The sequence below is a fragment of the Pogona vitticeps genome, chromosome 2 (genome assembly GCF_051106095.1).
Source record: "Pogona vitticeps strain Pit_001003342236 chromosome 2, PviZW2.1, whole genome shotgun sequence".
NCBI classification, from domain to species: Eukaryota; Metazoa; Chordata; class Lepidosauria; order Squamata; family Agamidae; genus Pogona; species Pogona vitticeps.
The window spans coordinates 191,946,492-191,965,587 of record NC_135784.1 but is presented as its reverse complement, the minus strand read 5'-3'; the positions used below and the strand labels follow the sequence as shown (position 1 = coordinate 191,965,587).

Here is a 19,096-nt window from a genome sequence, read left to right as displayed (position 1 = left end):
GAGTGGTCTATTGACTAGATAGGCGGGATATAAATAAAATAAATAAATAAATAAATAAATAAATAAATTGTACTGCAATTGCACAATACTTTTTAACAGAAATTTCTAGTAGTTAAAAGACAGAGGTGTATTTTTCTTTGACAGAGGAAATAAATTCATGTTCTTTGGCTGCACACTAGCAAATATACCATCACAAGAACTTTTGTGTCATAAGCACTTCATCAGAAGCAGGCCTTCGCCCCTTCCATCACTTAGTTTCTTGTGTTTTACCATCTTGACTTTGCTCATCTCTCTCTTTTGTTTTGATATTGTTTGTCTTAATTCTTGGTTTTATATTGCTCGGACTGTAAGCCGCCCAGAGTAGATTTGTTTAGAATCTAGATGAGCGGGGTAAAAGCTGAAATAAATGAATAATTAAATAATTAAATGAATAAATAAACAAAACAAAACTCATTACTCAGTTTGCTCCTCCTTTCTAGGAAAATAGTTTAAAATCAGCGTGACTAAGGACCATGAATTTTATTTTACCAGATTGAATATAAATTGCAGTGTATTTTTTTATCAAATGCATTAACTTGTCTGAGACTAGGGTGTTTTAAATGGAAGCTCTGTGTCAAAAAAATTTTTGTTTTTAATAATTTTTATTTACCTTGAAATGTTCTGAAATTTGGCAGGGCTTTCTGCTCCTACTAGATAATTGAAGGCAAATAGTCAAGTTTCTGAGCCTCCTTCCCTTCGTCTTTGATATGGAGAAAATGAGAGTAATGGACCTACTTTCTTCTGTAGAAGTTTCTGTAATGAACTATAAAAGTGGCTCTGCCAATCTTAAATGCTGCAAAGCAGTGCCACACTTTTGGCCACACCTGGTAGAATGGTCCTATGATGCGTCTAGCAAAGTAGAAATGTTAATATGTGCAGAAAGGGTAAGAAGAAGAGATCAACCTACAGTTTTATGCATTGCAGTGATAGCCATGCGGGAGAAACATTTTGAGTTAGGGATAGAAATGTTATATAAAAATATATATCTGGTCTTCCCCCTTTGCCCCACAGTTCTTCCAAATACGAAAAGAGGAATCCCCAGTATTAATGTTAGTCTCCTTTGGGGACTGTGACTCCCTTCATTTCCAGCAGAACATCAAGTGGCTGGGAACAGTGAGAATTGGCCTTCAGCTCCGGCAATTGCAAGTAGAAGTAGATGGTACCGCATGAAAATGCTGAGAGCACCTCCCTTGATTTTGGAGTTACATATGGAAGAAGAAGGGAACAGAGGGATCTCTTGCCTCCAAACAAAGTGTAGTTCCTAAGCTAAGATTTTGCCCCTTTTTGAGTGGGTGAAGTGCCACTGTTGGGAAGGAGGACTTTATTAAGTAGCAGGGAGGGAAGAGTACAGTCCAGTTCCTTTGATGTAGCCCCAGACCCCACTGAGAAATTGAGTGTTGAAGGTGGGCTGTTCATGATGTGTATGTGATTTGTTTTCTAGATAAACAGGTTGACTCATTCTATACATGGATGAGGCTGTTGCTAATCCATCTGTAGAAATGGCCAGGGTAAAATGCGAAATCCTTTCTTCTGTGTTCTTGTATGGTGTTGAAACTCCTTCTGTATTATGTCTGGAAACTGAGAATAAGGATTCAGATATAAAACTTTCTGGACAGTGGGTCTAGTCTCTATTTTTTATGTTCTTTGCATAGCATCATCACTCATTAAATATCTTCTCAGTGTTACTTTACAACTGTTCATAATTCAGTGGCTAAAAGAGAAAGTGGCCATGTTTAAAAGAAAGAACAAGACAAAAATATATGTGACAACTAAACACATAATATACTAATCTGATATAGAAATTCTGTGAAGTTTTTGGTGGATTGATATGCTTCCCTCTTTCCTCTACAGCATTAAAATTGGGTCCAGAAGCTTTCAAATTTGATGGCGGTGTTGAGGCAGTAGCAGTGCGACAGAATGAAAAATACTACATTTTAAGACCAGAGGTGATTGAGACCTATTGGTATATGTGGCGATTCACCCATGATCCCAAATACAGACAGTGGGGCTGGGAGGCAGCACAGGTAATTTATTGACTGTTCTTCTATATGGAAGTCAAAATATTTATTAGCAAACCTTACTTTTCACTTGTTGAAGTATAATGGATATTGGATATTGTAGTAAGTTCCAGTGAAGCGGGGAGAATAAATCCAAACCCATGTATTCTGATTGCTCCTGGAAAAGGAGAATTTGGTTTATAAAACAAGTTTATCTAGCATTTATTCCTATATTTCTGAGAACTGTTTCTCCCCAGCCAGTTTCTTGCATTCATTTATTTCTGCAAGTACAAATTAAACCTGTTTGGATTATTGTAGTAAGCTGTAGATGAGTTTAAAATGGTCTGAAAGTTAAATAAGCAGGAGGACAATATACAGCCTTCTCATACTCCTTTCCCAATTTTGAACCAATCAGTTGTCCCATATCCAATTCTAACTGTTGTTTCCTGTCCCACATATAGATTTCTCAGGAGATAGGTAAGGTGGTCAGGCATTCCCATTTCTCTAAGGACTTGCCATAGTTTGCTGTGGTCCACACTGTCAAAGGCTTTTGCATAGTCAATGAAGCAGAAGTAGATGTTTTTCTGGAACTCTCTGGCTTTCTTCATAATCCAGCGCATGTTTGCAATTTGGTCTCTAGTTCCTCTGCCCCTTCGGAATCCAGCTTGTACTTCTGGGAGTTCTCGGTCCACATACTGCTGAAGCCTACCTTGTAGGATTTTGAGCATAACCAGCTTACCACATCCAGCTTACCAAGGCTTATAGATCTTACATTCCAGGTTCCTATGCTGTATTTTTCTTTGCAGCATCGAACTTTCCTTTCACTTTGAGGCGCGTCTGCAGCTGAGCGTCCTTTTGGCTTTGGCCCATCCACTTCATTAGCCCTGGAGCTACTTGTACTTGTTCTCTGCTCTTCCTCAGTAGCATGTTGGATGCCTTCCAACCTGAGGGGCTCATCTTCCAGCATCATATCTTTTAGCCTTTTGTTTCTGTTCATGGGGTTTTCTTGGCAGGGATACTGGAGTGGCTTGCCAGTTCTTGCTCCAGGCAGATCGCATTTAGTCAGAACTCTCCACTATGTCCCTGCACGGCATAGCCCATAGCTTCTCTGAATTACTCAAGCCCCTTTGCCACGACAAGGCAGCAGTCCATGAAGGGAAGCACCTTCTTAGTGTCTGCTGAATAGGCACTACTTAAGCCTGACTCAGGCTTTCAAACTGAGTTAATTTGAAAGGGTGAGCATTTCCTTGTCCTTCACTTTCTCCCTGGAAGAGAGACCATATGAAGAAGAAAGTTTCTGCCCTAAGTGGGATCTCTCTGTAACTGGGAGTCCTGGGAAATCATGATTCCTGATCATGTGGTGGGGTTGCATACACTGGATAGCATCTGCCCTTTTAAGTGTCCCTTTTCACATAGAGATATAGTAGTGGCAAGTGGCATTCAAAGTTTCTCCCTACTATTTTTTTTTAATATGGTTTAAGCTATCAAGGCAGTAATCCCAACCACATTAATCTCCTCCTCTTCTTCCAAGGAGATAATTTAAAACATAATAGGCTGTGCTCATTCCACAGAGAACCTTTGCACTTGGCTATTCCTAGTACTTACCTTAAATACTTATATGTTCCCACTGAAGCCATTCTGAAAAACTTCTCACTGGCTGCCAAGTGTCACTATACCTTTTTTAAAAAACACAGTCATAATGAAAAGTGCATTTTGTGGTCTCTTCTCACAGAATTCCTGAACTGTGGAAGCATATCAAGCGAAAAAAGGCTTAAATGGTCTATAAAAACTGACGCTAACATAAGGCAGATATTGAGCTCTAATAAACTCAAAGAGTTACGGCAACATGCTCTCTTTGGGACTCAGAACATTTGCAAAGTCTATCAGAACATAATTCTTGCACTCAAACTTCATCTGACCATCACACATCCAGTAGGAACGTCAGAAGTTCAATGGTCTTGGTTTGATAGGGAATGTAGGGCCAATGAAAAAAGAGTTGAGCAGAGCAACAAGACAGATGAAATGGGTTGGCACTGATGAAGCCACAACTCTTCTGCAACATCTTCAGGGAGAATATAAAGCTTTTCTTAGAGGGACACATTTCAGCCTAGCAAGAAAGAAGTCCAGTTGCCATGACTCAACTTCCACATACTGTTACCTTAGGTTGATAATACAACCTGCTATAATATCGGAGGATCAGTCAGTTTTTCTTCACTGCATGTGAGATCAGGATGAGAAATACTGCCTGTTCCATACAAAATGAGCATTGGGCATAACACTATGCCCTTTCTCTGTCCCTTCAAATATTACAAACCAGAACTTTGGATTTTACCTCTCCTTGAGATCACACCTTGCTTCATTGTCCAAATAGCCAAACGGTCATTCACACTTCTTGCAAACAAGGATTTCAAAACCTCTTGGCAAAGCATTCTGCTCTGACTGGAACACCTGGGTTCATAATCCCTTGGCAAAGGGGTTTGAACCCAGGTCTCCCAGTACCAGAATAGAACAATACCTTCTGCATCACCTTGGCTGTTAGTTATATTAAAATTGTTTTATTTTACTTTATGGAACAATTGTGTTCATCTTTGCTTATGGGATAAAGTAGAAAAACAGGTTCCTTCCTGATAACAGGCAAACATCTCATTCTTTGCACTACAACATGTGAAAAGCATTTTGCAGAAATAATCACATGAAATAATTTGGATGAATTATGAGAGAAATAATTATCAGAAGTGATTCCATAACAAATAGTGATCTCACTCTTAAAATACTGCTTTTGATCTTAAAATCCATTCCTTTAAAACAGAGGTCCCCAACCCCCGGTCCGCAGCCCAGTGCCGATCCGTGGCCTGAGCTGGACCAGGCCGCGGCGACAGACCTTCCGCATCCCCTGCACATCTGATTTGCGCACGTGTGTGTTCCAGCACACCCGCATGAGCACCGCACCACTGTGCATGCACACAAGAGAGTGCCCATGTGAGCGCCATGCCGCCATTTGTACTTGTGCATGAGCACCTCCGTGACCATCGCACTGCCGTTTACACATGAGCAAGCGCACACACCCACACAAGCAGCACGCAGCTCTTCCCTCATGCGCACGATCATTCGCACATATGCACAAGCACGGGGGGTGCCCCGCCTTCCTCAGCCAGTCTGCGGGGTGAAAAAGTTTGGGAACCCCTGCTTTAAAAGGACAAAGAAAAGTTCCTTTTAAAAGAGGAAATGCAGAAATCTGCTTCATATTTCAACAGAGGAAAAAAAGTTAATTACCTGTTGAGGCTGTAGTTTAAGATTTGCCACTATGCAGTGCTATTTGTAAGGCCTATGCTGGGATCCCCTGTACAACTATTAAATCCTTTCTCACACATACTGATGCTTTTCTTTTTTCTGCCAACTCCCTCCATTTATGATTATCTGGTATTCAGCTGTCTGGTAAGATTGAGCAAAATTAGATCCAGCTGAGGCAAACTGGAAAGCAAAACTTTAATTATGTTTTTCTTCCTTGTATAGGCCATTGACAAATACTGCCGAGTGAGTGGTGGATTTTCAGGAGTCAAGGATGTCTACGCTTCAGCTCCTACCTATGATGATGTACAGCAAAGTTTCTTTCTTGCTGAAACGCTAAAGTAAGCAGGTTTTTCTTCATTATATTGGAGAACAAGCTTAGAACAGTGAAACCTATAAAGTGACCCCCCCCCGGGTTTACAGAATTCCTCCTTAATTAATTTGTTCTTGTGCTCATACTGTGCATTTTTAAACATTTTGTATTGCATTCTCTGATTTTAATGAATGCCAGTAAAATAGATTAATAAATGAACTGCTAATAGGGAAGGTGAACAAACAAGCTGATAGAAGGCTAACACACCCAAAGGTAATCTACTACAATGTATTTAACATATAAATATACAAAATGGTGATGTTAATTAACGATGAGTCAAAAGTTGAACTCTTCAGGGCCAGTGCTTTTGTGGTTCTGAAAATGTATGACAGTTGCCTTATTACTAACTACAGTGGTGCCTCACTTAGTGATTGCTTCGTTTAACGATGTATGCGCTTTGCGATGGATTTATTTGAGGAAATTTCCCCATCATTTAACGATGTTCTCTATGGGGGAATTTCACTTAACGATGTCCGTTTTTGCTCATTTAAAAGTGTCTTAAAATGTTTGAAACCTGTTTTAAATGCTTGGATTCAGTAGTGCACCTTCTGAAACATGTGCAAACTTAATTTGGTTTCCTGGTGGTCCATTAATGGATTTATGCCTGAATCCAGTGTTTTCTCAAATGGCTAAAAATATCAAAGCATTGCTATAGTGCAAAATTTTAAGTTGCTTGAATAACACAATTTGAGTCTCCAATAAATTTGCCTTCAAGTGCCACCTCTCCGTAGAGTTTCAGATTATAACTCAAGAAACTTGGATCATTCCTCAGCCATGGGGACTGATGGGTGGTGACAGTGGTAAACCTTGAACACCTCACATCCCTTGGAAGCTATGAGGCTTTGACAGTACATAATAACAACACATTTGCCTTCTGCTTGATATTTAAAATTGTATTTATAACACATATAAACTGTTCCATGTCAGGGCATTTGAAACCACATACAATAGGCTAGCAACAACTGAATTTAAAAAACTCATGAGAAGTGCCTCAATTGGACATCTGTTTTATCAGCTCTAGACCATGTCATATTTAAACAAAGAAGTGGTTCTAAGTGTTTTAGTCGTAACTTTCCTCTGGTTACTTTTCATAAGATCTTATTTTCAAAGCAGTAAGTTACTGTATAAATATTTCTGAGTGGTGGGTATTGCCTGATACAGACATGTATCTCAGTAAATCCTGTTGTGAAATAGCACATGTCTGATCCGTCCAGTTTTGGGAAGGGAAGTTTCACAATCAATGTTTGCACTTCTATGGCTGGCAGTTGCATGCTCAGACATACAAACCTTGAACGCCTCACATCCCTTGGAAGCTATGAGGCTTTGACAGTACATAATAACAACACATTTGGCTTCTGCTTGATATTTAAAATTGTATTTATAACACATATACTAATACTTTCTGAATGTGTGGCAGACAGCACTCAAAATATGCAATTTTAGGTTTATGCTGTCCAAACCCATTAGGATTCTGGCCATTATTTTAGAACAACCATGTACCTTAAAAATTCTTTTCCACCAAAGCCCTGAGATAAATTGCTCCTGTTGGAGTTGGATTTTTTTCTCTAGTAGCCCTAATATGTACACTTCTCATACCTTGTTTTACCCCAAAAGCAGGATCCCACCCCCCCAAAAAAAACTGGAAGTGTTAAACACATGCGCACAGACCCCTCTCCAGATTTGTTTGTGGAGGAGCTGATAGCATCTTTCTGTTTTTCACTCAAACTTGTTTTTTTTCTCTTTGACTTTACAGGTATTTGTATTTGCTGTTCTCGAATGATGACCTCCTACCTTTGGATCATTGGGTTTTTAATACAGAAGCTCACCCCCTGCCTGTTTTACATCTAGCAAACACAACACTTTCAGGAAATCATGCATATCGATAGAAACTGTTCCAGGACAAAGACAAAATACTTTATTTAGCTGTGTTTTGTTTACATGGACCACTTAAGGCTTGAGAGAAGACTGGCATCAGTTAAATTTATCAAGACCTTTGAATCAACAGAGAGGATGAAAACTGCGCTCTTAAGCATGTAAATAAATTTAAAAATTCCATTTTTATACATGACCAAAACAATCTAGTGCAGTGTGTGTCAGAAAGAGACCTTGTATTTTTGCAGTTGAATGGTGAAGCATGATGTTCAAAGATTCAAAGGCCAAGGGAACATGTTTCCTGCCCAGCAACAGGAATGAGTTGCAGCAGCTGCTACTATGGTTGTAGTGAGCAGAACCCTGCCCAGATCATGTGGATTCCTGATATTTTGTCCTTTTCTTTTTCTTTTGAGGATGGCACAAGCAAAGCAATGACCATCAACAAAAGTGCACTAATAGTTTCCAGATTTGAAGCTTTTCTGTTTTGAATTTTCTACTTTTCTTCAGTCCCTTGAGACTGGCAGCCATTCCCAGTGCCTCTTGAGACCCTTGCCTCTTTTTATTATTGATGATGACGATGATGGCAACGACAGTGATCAATTATTTGTCCTTGTTTCTTGGTAAATGGGATATGGAGAGGATCAGCACCTTCTCTCAGTCTGTCATTTTAAGATTTGGAAAGCTTCATTCACTTGAGAATTGTTTCTTACACGATCATGACAGAAGTGCCCAGTGTTGTTTACCACTTGGTCAAAATTTTTGTCAACTAAGTTGCAATAACTTACATTTGTCTGTGAAACGGAGTTTCATTAAGATCTCACTTTTTTCATATGGTATTCAAAAATTGAAGAACCATCCTGTAAGAGATGTTCTTTACATGTCTTGCATCATCTGAATAAGACTGTAACCTGGGTATAACGGTGCTTGTTTTTTTTGGGTATTTTCTAAAAGCTGAAGTCTGAGGATACATACATCAGCCTTTATGTACACAGTAAAAATCCTACCATTTGATCTCCAGTCAACTGGAAAATTGACATTCAGTGGCCTCCGTGATAGCAGAGGACAGATCAATAGCAAATTGACAGTGAATTTTACTTTGCAATACATTCTTGTCATTATTAGATCTCAGTGACAACAGTCGGAGAAACTGCTTCTTTCATTTCTAAAAATGGATCTGTCAAACCACACCACCCCTCCCCTCCTAGTTAAAGAGAAGATTTGGGCATCATTTTTTTTCTGAGCAGGATTAAAAAACTTTGTGTGAATAATATTCATGTATATTGAAATCTCATTTCCTCACAAATACTGGCAACAAGCCTTTATTTTTTGTTGGTATGCATACTTTTTGAAAGAGTGCTGAAATCCAAATGCTGCTTAGAAGTAAACCTACGTTGACCAAGTTATCTCACTGGGACCTTATCATGCCTCAAGGACATAACAGATTTGCAACTCAGCAAACCATTTGACAAACATAAGATTCTATTGCAGTGGAAGATACATTAATTGATTTTTCATCGACCGTATTCCTATGGTACTGAATCCTGCACCCAGTTTGTATTGACACATCTATCTATAGCTAGACCTCTGTGAATCTATTTGCCCAGGATCATGCTGCATTCTAATGTGAAATACAGTAACTTGTGAATGTTTTTAGCTCACATGGTTGCAAAGATAGACCTAAAAGCGTCTTGAAAGTTTTAATGGAGTACTTATAATAGATGTGGAATCTGAGTTGAATTTCAGGTATCAGGCAATAAGATTTCTTCAGTTGCACAGCACATTTACCAAACAACTCCCATACCCTCTATCCTTTCTTTTAATGTCCCTTCAAATCTGTTTTTGGATATTTCTGTACCCTAATTTTCCTACCCAATCCCTCAATAAACTGAAAATTCTAAATTCCGCAAGAAAGAAGGAAGTAATATATTCAAATGAAGTTCATGTGCAGTTTGAGATAAAGTCCAGGTGTAGAATTTGGAATATTTGAAACTTAGAATTTTAGAACCATTATTCTACCATAGAAATGAAAGTAGGAAACGTGTCTCCACTAGCTGCTGATACTGATTTGGTTGTTCCCAATTTGAGACTTGAGTTTTCATTGAAACCAGTGGCAACACTCTAATGCCTGATGTTTGAAGTATTTATTTTGCTGAAAAGTAACATAGGAGATGTGATTAAAATGATTCTCAATTGAAACAGTATGAAATTGGTTTTGGAATTAGCTAGAATTTTCTCAGCCACTTCATATGAATGGAAACAGTGTATAGAGAACATACTCTTAGGTCCTTGTGCTTTAAACCACGACATTATAGTAATATCTTGTTTGCTGTGTAGCAGCTCTTCCATTTTTCCTTTTCTGTTTCCTTTGAAATCTTTCAAAGCTCAGTTTCTGATCACAGTTTGCCACAGATTTAAGTTTACTTCTTATGGTGGTTCTCCCTACTGGTTTACCAGTAAGCATGAGTGCATGAGTATATTTATTAATATCTTTGGAGAGAAGACGAATTGAGATCTATTGTTTGCTGTAGACCTGATGCCAGCTTTGGTTCCTCACTAATTAGCAAAAGGCAACCTTAGCACAACATTGTGCCGGACAATGAATGGATTAGAAGATCCCACAAGCCTGGTCTGTTTGCCCCTGAAGTAAAATATGTGAAAAGAAATTATGATGGGCTAGCAAGACTACATCATGTCTATTAATTAATTAATTACAGTGCCAAGGAGGGATTTTTTAAAAATGGCATGGCATAGCAATGAGAATCAGTTTGGTATAGTGGATACAATGATGCACTAGGATTCAGGAGACCTGGGTTCAAATCCCCATTTGGCCACGAAAATGGGCATAGGATGTAGCCAGTAAAACCACACCTTAAATAGCTCATGTACCTTGAACATTTTGTTAGAGACCCCATAAATCCAATGTGACTTGATGGCACATAACACCAACAAAATAATTAGCTCATGTGCAGTGGTAATCTGGGGTGAGGGAGAAAATGATGTTTAATTCCCCACTCTATCATAATCAGTAGTACCCTGAAAGGGGCACAGGTCAAGAAACACATTTCTTGACATAATTCAGGTAAGTTTGATGATGTTAGCAAGAAAGGAAAAGAAGGCAGAGCAGTGGTATTTTCAACAGCTTGCTTGCCGCCGCCCACCGCAATAATATATGGGTCTACTCTTCAGTGCTTTTATTTACAGTAAAGGATAATAAGCATTTTTCTGCAAAGCGGAGTCTTGAAGAAGAACAAATCTGATGAAGACACAGAGAGAACTTCTATGGTATAGGTGAATCTGCTGCTGTAATTTTTACAATCCTAAAAATAGAATTTGGAGTGCAGAATAATTACTACTACAGTTAACAGTCATTCAAGTTAATTGTGGCTTGCATGGTTATTTACTGGAAAGCAGCAGCTGAATGAAATTACTATCCTTGCTTCCCTAGCATCATTAAAACTAATTATCTAATTTGTATTTAATGATTTAAAGCAAGTACTTTTGTTCTCTTTTAAAGTAGGAGCTTAAAATTAGATTTTTCCATTCCTGGTGTAATTGCTGGTAATTTGAACATGGCCCTTGTTTCGCTCTTTTGCATCAGAAAGACTACAACTTCTTCACATTGTTTGATAGTCTTTTGAACAGATTTTTAAAAACCCACAGTCCGGTTTTTACAGAAAGAAGTCAGTGACAGAATACATAGAGCCAGAACTTCCAAACTTCCTATGTCCACTGATATTTGCTTTCCCATTACTACTTGAGTTGCAGAACCACAGTCTGTGTTCAGTCCCTTTGTAAGTACCTGTACCGTCATGAGGAGAAGTCATTGCCATAGAAATGATCCTGATCCAGTTCAGCATAAAGAGGCTGAGGTTTTTATGAATTAGTTGCAGTGTCCTTTTATTTAGACATACAACAAATTGCAGTTACAGTATTTGCTTATCCACCTTGTGGCATTCAAATGATTTTACTTCTTGAGCAGTATCTCTATAGTAGAGAAATAGTAGCTCATTGTTTGTGTTGTTTATTAATCTCAGCTCTTAAAATCTGGTTTCAATTGACTCTTAATTTCTTCAGATAAAATAAGCCAAGGCCTTGTGAAACTGATGAGTGGAGGGGCATACAGTAATTGTACTCTTCCTACTTTTGAACTTCCCCAGAGGCATCTGGTTGGCCAATGGTGGGAACACAATGCTAGATCAGGTAGACCTCTGGTCTGATCTAGCATGTGTTCTTGCTAGCATCAGTCACCATAGATTGACTTGAGTCACATATACTGTATAATGAGAGGTACTTAATTATAACATATTACCCAATAATATGTTGAACTAGTTGTTGCAATCTAGTTACAGCAAGAGTCGGTAACTGTTGAGTACTTGTTTTGGAGGAAAGTTGGTATAGGTAAAAAGTACTGTTGCCATTCTATATGCAACAGGTATTATAGTTTTAAAAAAACATAATTTGGCACTTGGTTATTAATGAATGCATATGTGCTAACCAAACACACTGTTCTGACAGAATGCTTCTTTTTCCAACGTGCCAGCCAGCACTCAGCCCCAAATCAGTTCTCTGGAAGTCTGCTTGGGTCATCTTTTTCATAAAATACCCATAACACTTAGTTCGTTCTGTGACTGATTCATACTAGCAATTAAAACCATGAATTTTCTCTATAAGATACTGTATGGTCTGTTCGTCACCTGGCTGTTGAATGCTTCAAATGAAAATAATTACTTGAAATGTTTGTGAGATACACATGCAAATGTGAGCCAGCTCTTACAGTTCAATCCTGTGCATGTTTACTTGGCAGCAAAGTCCCACAGCCGTACTGCCTCTGCTTAGCTGTCCCACAAATGCAGTTTGTTTACTATCCAGAGTCAAGAACAGAAGGTAATTAAAACAGTCACACATTTCCCCCCCCCATTACACTTATTAATATGCGGCACTGAATTTCCAGTTTCTGAAAGGCTGGCCATGCAGTCTAATACAAAAGTAAACTGCAGTAGGCCTCCTTTTTTGCAGGATTACAATGAGGAATACTGTAGTACTCCCATCAAGGGCAAAATCCTGTAATCTGGGTTGCTGAAAATAGAGATGTTACTTAAAAAGGTGCCTCAACCTCTTTAAAAAATGGCATTAATCATCTAGTTTAATGAGGTAGTAATCTAGCTGCTAATATTTTAATATTCCCTCTCATTATTTCAGTATATTCACTTTCAGTGTGGAATAATTAATGCATTTTTAGTAACTTTTCTGTATTTTTACAAGCCATAAATAAATTGGATATAAACCTTGTAAATCTAAGAGAGTAAGGGCCCAGTCAACAAGGATGCTTTTTCAGTGCTGTGTTCAGGCTATTTATTTAAACACCCCTTATATACATACTCTTTTGATTATTTGGGCTACTCTTCTATTTTAACACCATTAAAAATAGGGAGATAATACAGAACAGTTAAAAGGCTCATGTGTGATGTTGGTAAATATTATTAGCAGATTATGATCGGGGGTCTGGCTCACTGGCAACTGAAACGTCAAGCTGTACTGGTGCAGTTGTTGATAAGCAGTGGCCTAAGTACAGATCTGCTTGATTTATGGTGCAATTCTAAATGTGTCTACTCAGAAGTAAATCACATTAAGTTCAGTGGGGATTGCTTCCAGGTTAGTAGGCTCAGAACTGCAGGCTTAATGTATCTGAACACTGTTACTCATAACGGATGTTGATCTGTCATCCTGCCTGTACTTTCCTTTCCTTTCCTAACTTCTCCCCTCCCCACCTCATCTGAAATATTAAAAGGGCAAGAGTCAGCCATGTGAACTGGGAAGCTTCTGGCTGTCTCTAAGCTGGCATTCTGCATATGTAATTTTTAAAGGTTTAAAAAAATCTTGTATATAAAAATAAAGAATGTCTTTAAAAGAAAGCGTTTGCTGTGATCTCTATATAAGAGCTAGGAGAAGAAAAGCAGTGGAGGGACTTACTTCACTAAGTGAACTACTGTATAAAGCAACTGTACAGTGTTTGCTTTCCCCTGGCTTCCCAGTACAGTATATAAATGTCTTAAGAGCATTATCCACAAAATTTTCTTTTTACTAAGAAATATCCAAGGTTCCTTTGAATCCACTCTGTCTCCTAAGTGCCCTACATTGGTGCTATTGAGTGATTCTGTCTATACTGTACTCTAAATATTTACATACTGTTGCTTTAACTCAAGTATCCAAATACACAGTTCATCCTTAATATTTTGGCTATATGAAACTGTTTTTGTACTGGGTAGACTGATTAGAGCTCTCCTAGGGGAAGTGTTCCTCAGCTCTTTCATCCAGGCTTGGGAAGATGCCTGAAATACTTGTCTTATTGACTGGACCCACCACTTCCCTGCTCTTGTCCCAGCTTCTGCTTTGCTTTCCCTCAGGGTTCAGCTTGCACTCTGCACACTTGCATGGAGAGAGAGGAGCAAGGCAAGTAGATGGTGACTGCTGTGCAATAATTTTGATCTGAAAAAAAAACCCTGCTAGTTGTTTAGGAGACTTAAACTTCATTTTCACCAGAGAGCTGTGTTCAGAAGATGGACAGTTTGTCCATCATTCTCTAAACACACAGTTCAAATTGGCAAAACTGATACAGTACTGTAGATTGATGCAGCTCTGCAGAACTGAGGCCTCTGACCACAATACTGCAGATAAATTTGCCTGTTTGGGAAACACACCGACAGAGATTAAGAAAAGGTAATGCTGGTTTGTTAAACCCTATAATGCTGTTTACACGGTGCTTCAAGATAAGGGTAGAGAACATGTACATTACTTCAAAATGCTGTTGGGATGCAGCTCACATCTCAGTGACTACGTGAGCTAGAGTTGATGAGAGTTTGCTCTTTCACAATATCTGAAGAACCTTGTGATCCTTGTTTTAGGCAGATCACCAACACGGCCAGGTATGCAAAAATTCTTTATTGATGCCTTAGGATGGCAGGAACAACTTCACGGACTGGTGGTCCACCACAGCCATTTATTCTCCTCTCTACAAATTGTCGTAAGGAAGGCACCAACGAAGGTGTGGTTCCCCCCCCCTTTTAAAAGTTGAGTTTTGGGGAGGTAGAAACAAACAAAGCTATTTTAGCTAGTTTTAAGTCAGTTGCAACTTCTCTTCTTGTTATGTACTGTATAGTGCAGCTACTGTGGTTGCCAGTGGTGCAGCTAGGCCTTGACCAGGGGAATGAAGTCCAGAGCCCCACACAATCCAGTGAGGCCCTGAAGGGCCACCAGGAGAGCAGCAGGGAATAGATGGGGCACTATGCAGGCTTCCACTCAACACAGCAACATCTTAGGTCCCACTGGAACTAATGCTGCCTGGTGCACCATTTCCCCCCTCTTTAAAAATATAAAGCTAGCTGTCCAGACATGCAAATACTTGCAAGTGTTCATTTTATTAACTACGTTTGCAATAAATGATTAGATCCTTTCCTACAACAAAATAATTGTCTTTAGTATTACGAGTCTGGACATGAGAAGGAAACTCCATTGTATTTTTGATGTTGGTGCTGCAACCAGTGTAACAAACGTTCAAGTGAAGGTGCTCTTTGCTTTTAAAACTGCGGTTGGCAAAAGATCCTTGGTTTTTGTTCATACAAGTCAGATATATATCAAAGCTGGAAAGATTTTCCCCTGCTTCCGTCCTTCTGCTGCTATTCCATTTTGGCCCTGTGTTTCAGAACTGAAATAATCGTCGTATAAACCGCCCGAGTCTAGAATGACTTTGTGCAATCCTGCTTCCTTTTTTTTCACGGCTGCGGCCACGCTTGCATGCTGCTTGCTTTCCGACTCCAGCTTGCATTTTTAGCATACGAAACTAATTCCGATTATTTTCAACGTGGTGGGAAGCGGAGGGGGGGGGGAGTTTCTGTTCCGGAAGAGGGATTAAGCGGGCGAAAGTACACGTCGGGACTTCCAATGAAGATACCTAAGATTCCCCTTACAGTAGCCAGAGTTCATCTCTGGCCAGGGGCCGGGGTCCTTTAAAAAGGCCAGCTCGGTTGTGGGTAGCCGCGAAGCAGACCCCTCTGAAGCGACTTCTTCTGCAGCCACACGCTGGGCTTAAAATTAACCCGATACTCATGGGGAGGGAGGGGGAAATGTTGGGAGTCAGGGGAGCCGTCGCTTGGCGACTTGAGGAAGCCGCCTCAAGGGAGCAGTTCCTCGGAGGGGCCTGTTTCCCTCCCCTCAGGCAGAGAGGGGAACACGACGGGTTGGGGGGCGGGCGGGAACCCCGTCCAAGGAAAGCCCCGGGAACCGGCTCCCCGGCCCAGCCGCCCCCCCCTCCTCAGGCCTTTGTCTCCCCTCCGGGCCTGCTGTGGCGGGACGGAGCTGAGGTAGGAGCGGAGGGTATGCCTCCTAGGCGGGAGGGAGGGCAGGCGGCCAGCCACAACAACAACTCTTAGGCCCATTGAAAGTCCCCGGAGCTCCGTTTGCGAAATACGGAAACACCGCGGCTCGGAGGGGGGTGGCGGTTCGGGAGGGAGGGCGAGAGGCATGGAGCGGCGAAAGAAGCCGAGAGAGTCCCCCAGCCCGTTTAGGGGCCCAGGCGGTGTCGAGGACCGCCAAAATGCCGCCCCTGGAAATGAGAGCTATAAGCGGGCGGCCCGGCCTCGAGAGCTCTTGCCGGCCCTCCCCAGGCCTCCCGTTCTCCCCGCTGTCTGAGACTGGCTTTCCCCCTTTCCTTTGCGGCTCGAAGGCCGTGCGACGTGGTCTTTGAGGGGAAAGAAGACTCTCCAGGGCCTTCGGAAGACCCAGCGGGGTTCCCGCGCGGGCTGACTTCGGCTTGGCCGGCCGAGGGTTGGCCTTGACAGTGCCCGGGTTTCAGCCTCCTCGGGGGTTTTCCCAGAGAACAGATGAAGTGCCAAAGGGAGGAACTGTGGGCCTTGTGGTTGCTTTCGGCGTTTCTGTTCCAAACTCCCAAGGGAAGAGAGCTAGCTGGTGGGTGGGGGTGTGCATGAGTGATGGGGATGATTTTTCTTTCCTTGTGGCTGGATTTGGACAGTTACGGCAGTGCCTTCCGTTGAACACATTTATGATGGCATAAAAACTTCTGTGAACCGGAATTTACTTCGTTAGAGGCATAATATTAGTCTCCATGGGTTAGGTGTAGACCCACCAGTATCTGTGTAGGGTGGGATGAAAACTGACAGAGAAAGCATATATATTTTTTTAATTGGGATAATGGCTAGAATCATGCTGACTGTTTATGCTGTCAGTGTTACAGCGAAAATCAAAGTGGCAAATTGCATCTAGGGAACAAGTTACTGCTGGTATTTCTGCTCCTGAGCTGGCATGCAATAAAAAGAAAAAGCCCTCATTAATTAGCTCCCATTCACCATTGTAGTTTCTTTCCACCATTGCACTTACACTGGAATAAATAATAGGATTCAGGCTCATTAATGTCCAAGCATAAACCTATCTAAAGTAAACACTGGCTATAGAGAAAGCAGTATAAGGATAATATAAACTTTGTGGTGTCGGTGAATTAACATCAATGTGGGAAGAGCCATTATCTCAATTGAAGCCACAAAAATAAATCCACTTATCCTAATAAATGTAATGTGGTGTTTGAGCAGGATGGGAAAGATGTATTAGTTAGCTTGAAATGGGATTTATTTTCCTTCCGCCAGCAGATTAAGGCTGTGCTGCAGTCCTTTACAATTGTATGCATACCGATAGTAAGCCTCATTAAACTTAGGGTGCCTAACTTCTCAGTAGACATGGATAGCAATGTAAATTAGCAAAGTGTCCAGGCAAACAAACAGGACCCCAGCACGCCTTCGCCAGGCGCCGCTGCTCCCCGCTCCTGCTCATCGGGCATACATGAATATACAAATGCAAACAATTTTTTTAAAAGGACGCAGTAGCAATGGAGAAATAGAACAATGTGAGGTTTCAGTTCCTTTTCATAAAATATAGAAAAAATGATTACCATTTTACTTGAAGTTTTGCATAACAATACCAAGAACTGAAGCCCAGGTTCACAAGCTATACCAACCGTAGAATATCAACACTGCAAATTATGGTACCTCTAGGTACTGTAACTCTCAGTGATGGAGCAGGGAATGTATTTCCTGTGATTTTTGGTGGTATTTTGTGGAGTTTCTATCACCACTTAATTTTGGGAGTAGTTAAATGTTTTAGTTGCATATGGGTTTGGCACAGGTCAACAATTATGTCTGCAAAATGTTTGTGAGGCCCTCATGTGAACCAGTCAGGAGGTGGTGACACGTGAAGCTGATCTGCATCTTTTTAGGCTTTCCAGGCCTCAGTTTTGTTGTTGCTGTTTAGTTGTTAACCAACTCTTGGACCAGAACACGCCAGGCCCTCCTGTCTTCCACTGCCTCCTGGAGTTTGGTCAAATTCATGTTGGTAGCTTCAGTGACACTGTCCAGCCATCTCATCTTCTGTCGTCCCCTTCTCCTCTTGCCTTCATACTTTTCTAGCATCAGGGTCTTTTTCCAGAGAGTCTTCTTTTCAATGAAGCAGAAGTAGATGTTTTTCTGGAACTCTTTGGCTTTCTCCATAATCCAGTGCATGTGAGCAATTTGGTATCTAGTTCCTCTGCCCCTTCGAAATCCAGCCTGTACATCTGGCAGTTCTCGGTCCACATACTGCTGAAGCTTACCTTGTAGGATTTTGAGCATAACCTTGCTAGCATGTGAAATGAGTGCAATTGTACGGTAGTTGGAGCATTCTTTGGCACTGCCCTTCTTTGGGATTGCGATGTAGACTGATCTTTTCCAGTCCTCTGGCCACTGCTGAGTTTTACAAACTTTCTGGCATATTGAGTGTAGCACCTTTCATCTTTTAAGATTTTAAATAGTTCAACTGGAATGCTATTACCTCCACTGGCCTTGTTGTTAGCCATGCTTTCTAAGGCCTACTTGATTTCACTCTCCAGGATGTCTGGCTCAAGGTCAGCAGCCACACTATCTGGGTTGTCCGGGATATCCAAATCTTTCTGGTACAATTCCTCTGTGTATTTTTTTCCACATCTTCTTGATGTCTTCTGCTTCTGTTAGAGCCCTCCCATTTTTGTCCTTTATCATGTGCATCATTGCACAAAAGCTTCCTTTAATATCTCCAATTTTCTTGAACAGATCTCTGGTTTTCCCTTTCTATTCTTTTCGTTTATTTATTTGCACTGTTCATTTAAGAAGGCTCTCTTGTCTCTTCTTGCTATTCTTTGGAATTCTGCATTCAATTTTCTGTAACTTTCCCTATCTCCCTTGCATTTTGTTTCCCTTCTCTCTGCTATTTCTAAGGCCTCGTTGGACAGCCACTTTGCCTTCTTGCATTTCCTTTTCTTTGGGATGGTTTCTGTTGCTGCCTCCTGTACAATGTTATGAGCCTCCATCCAAAGTTATTCAGGCACTATGTCCACCAAATTTAGTTCCTAAATCTGTTCTTTGCTTCCACTGTGTATTCATAAGGGATTTGGTTTAGATTATACCTGACTAACCCAGTGGTTTTTCGTACTTTCTTCAGTTTAAGCTTGAGT

The 19,096-nt window shown here is 40.7% G+C and overlaps 1 protein-coding gene across 2 annotated transcripts in view; it reads left to right on the top strand.

Annotated features, from left to right (window-relative positions):
* The window catches only part of MAN1A2 (mannosidase alpha class 1A member 2), a 62,719-nt gene extending 49,238 nt beyond the window's left edge, over nucleotides 1-13,481 (top strand). Inside the window, exons 11-13 of one of the 2 annotated variants that reach the window (XM_072991754.2) lie at nucleotides 1,891-1,985; nucleotides 5,550-5,665; nucleotides 7,451-13,481. In XM_072991754.2, coding sequence (XP_072847855.2) covers nucleotides 1,891-1,985; nucleotides 5,550-5,665; nucleotides 7,451-7,583 — 344 coding nt within the window. In that variant the 3' untranslated portion in view covers nucleotides 7,584-13,481. Of the gene's footprint in view, nucleotides 1-1,890; nucleotides 2,064-5,549; nucleotides 5,666-7,450 lie in introns of both variants that reach the window. The other variant, XM_072991753.2, reaches the window with a different exon arrangement.
* The last annotated feature ends 5,615 nt before the right edge of the window (nucleotides 13,482-19,096 follow it).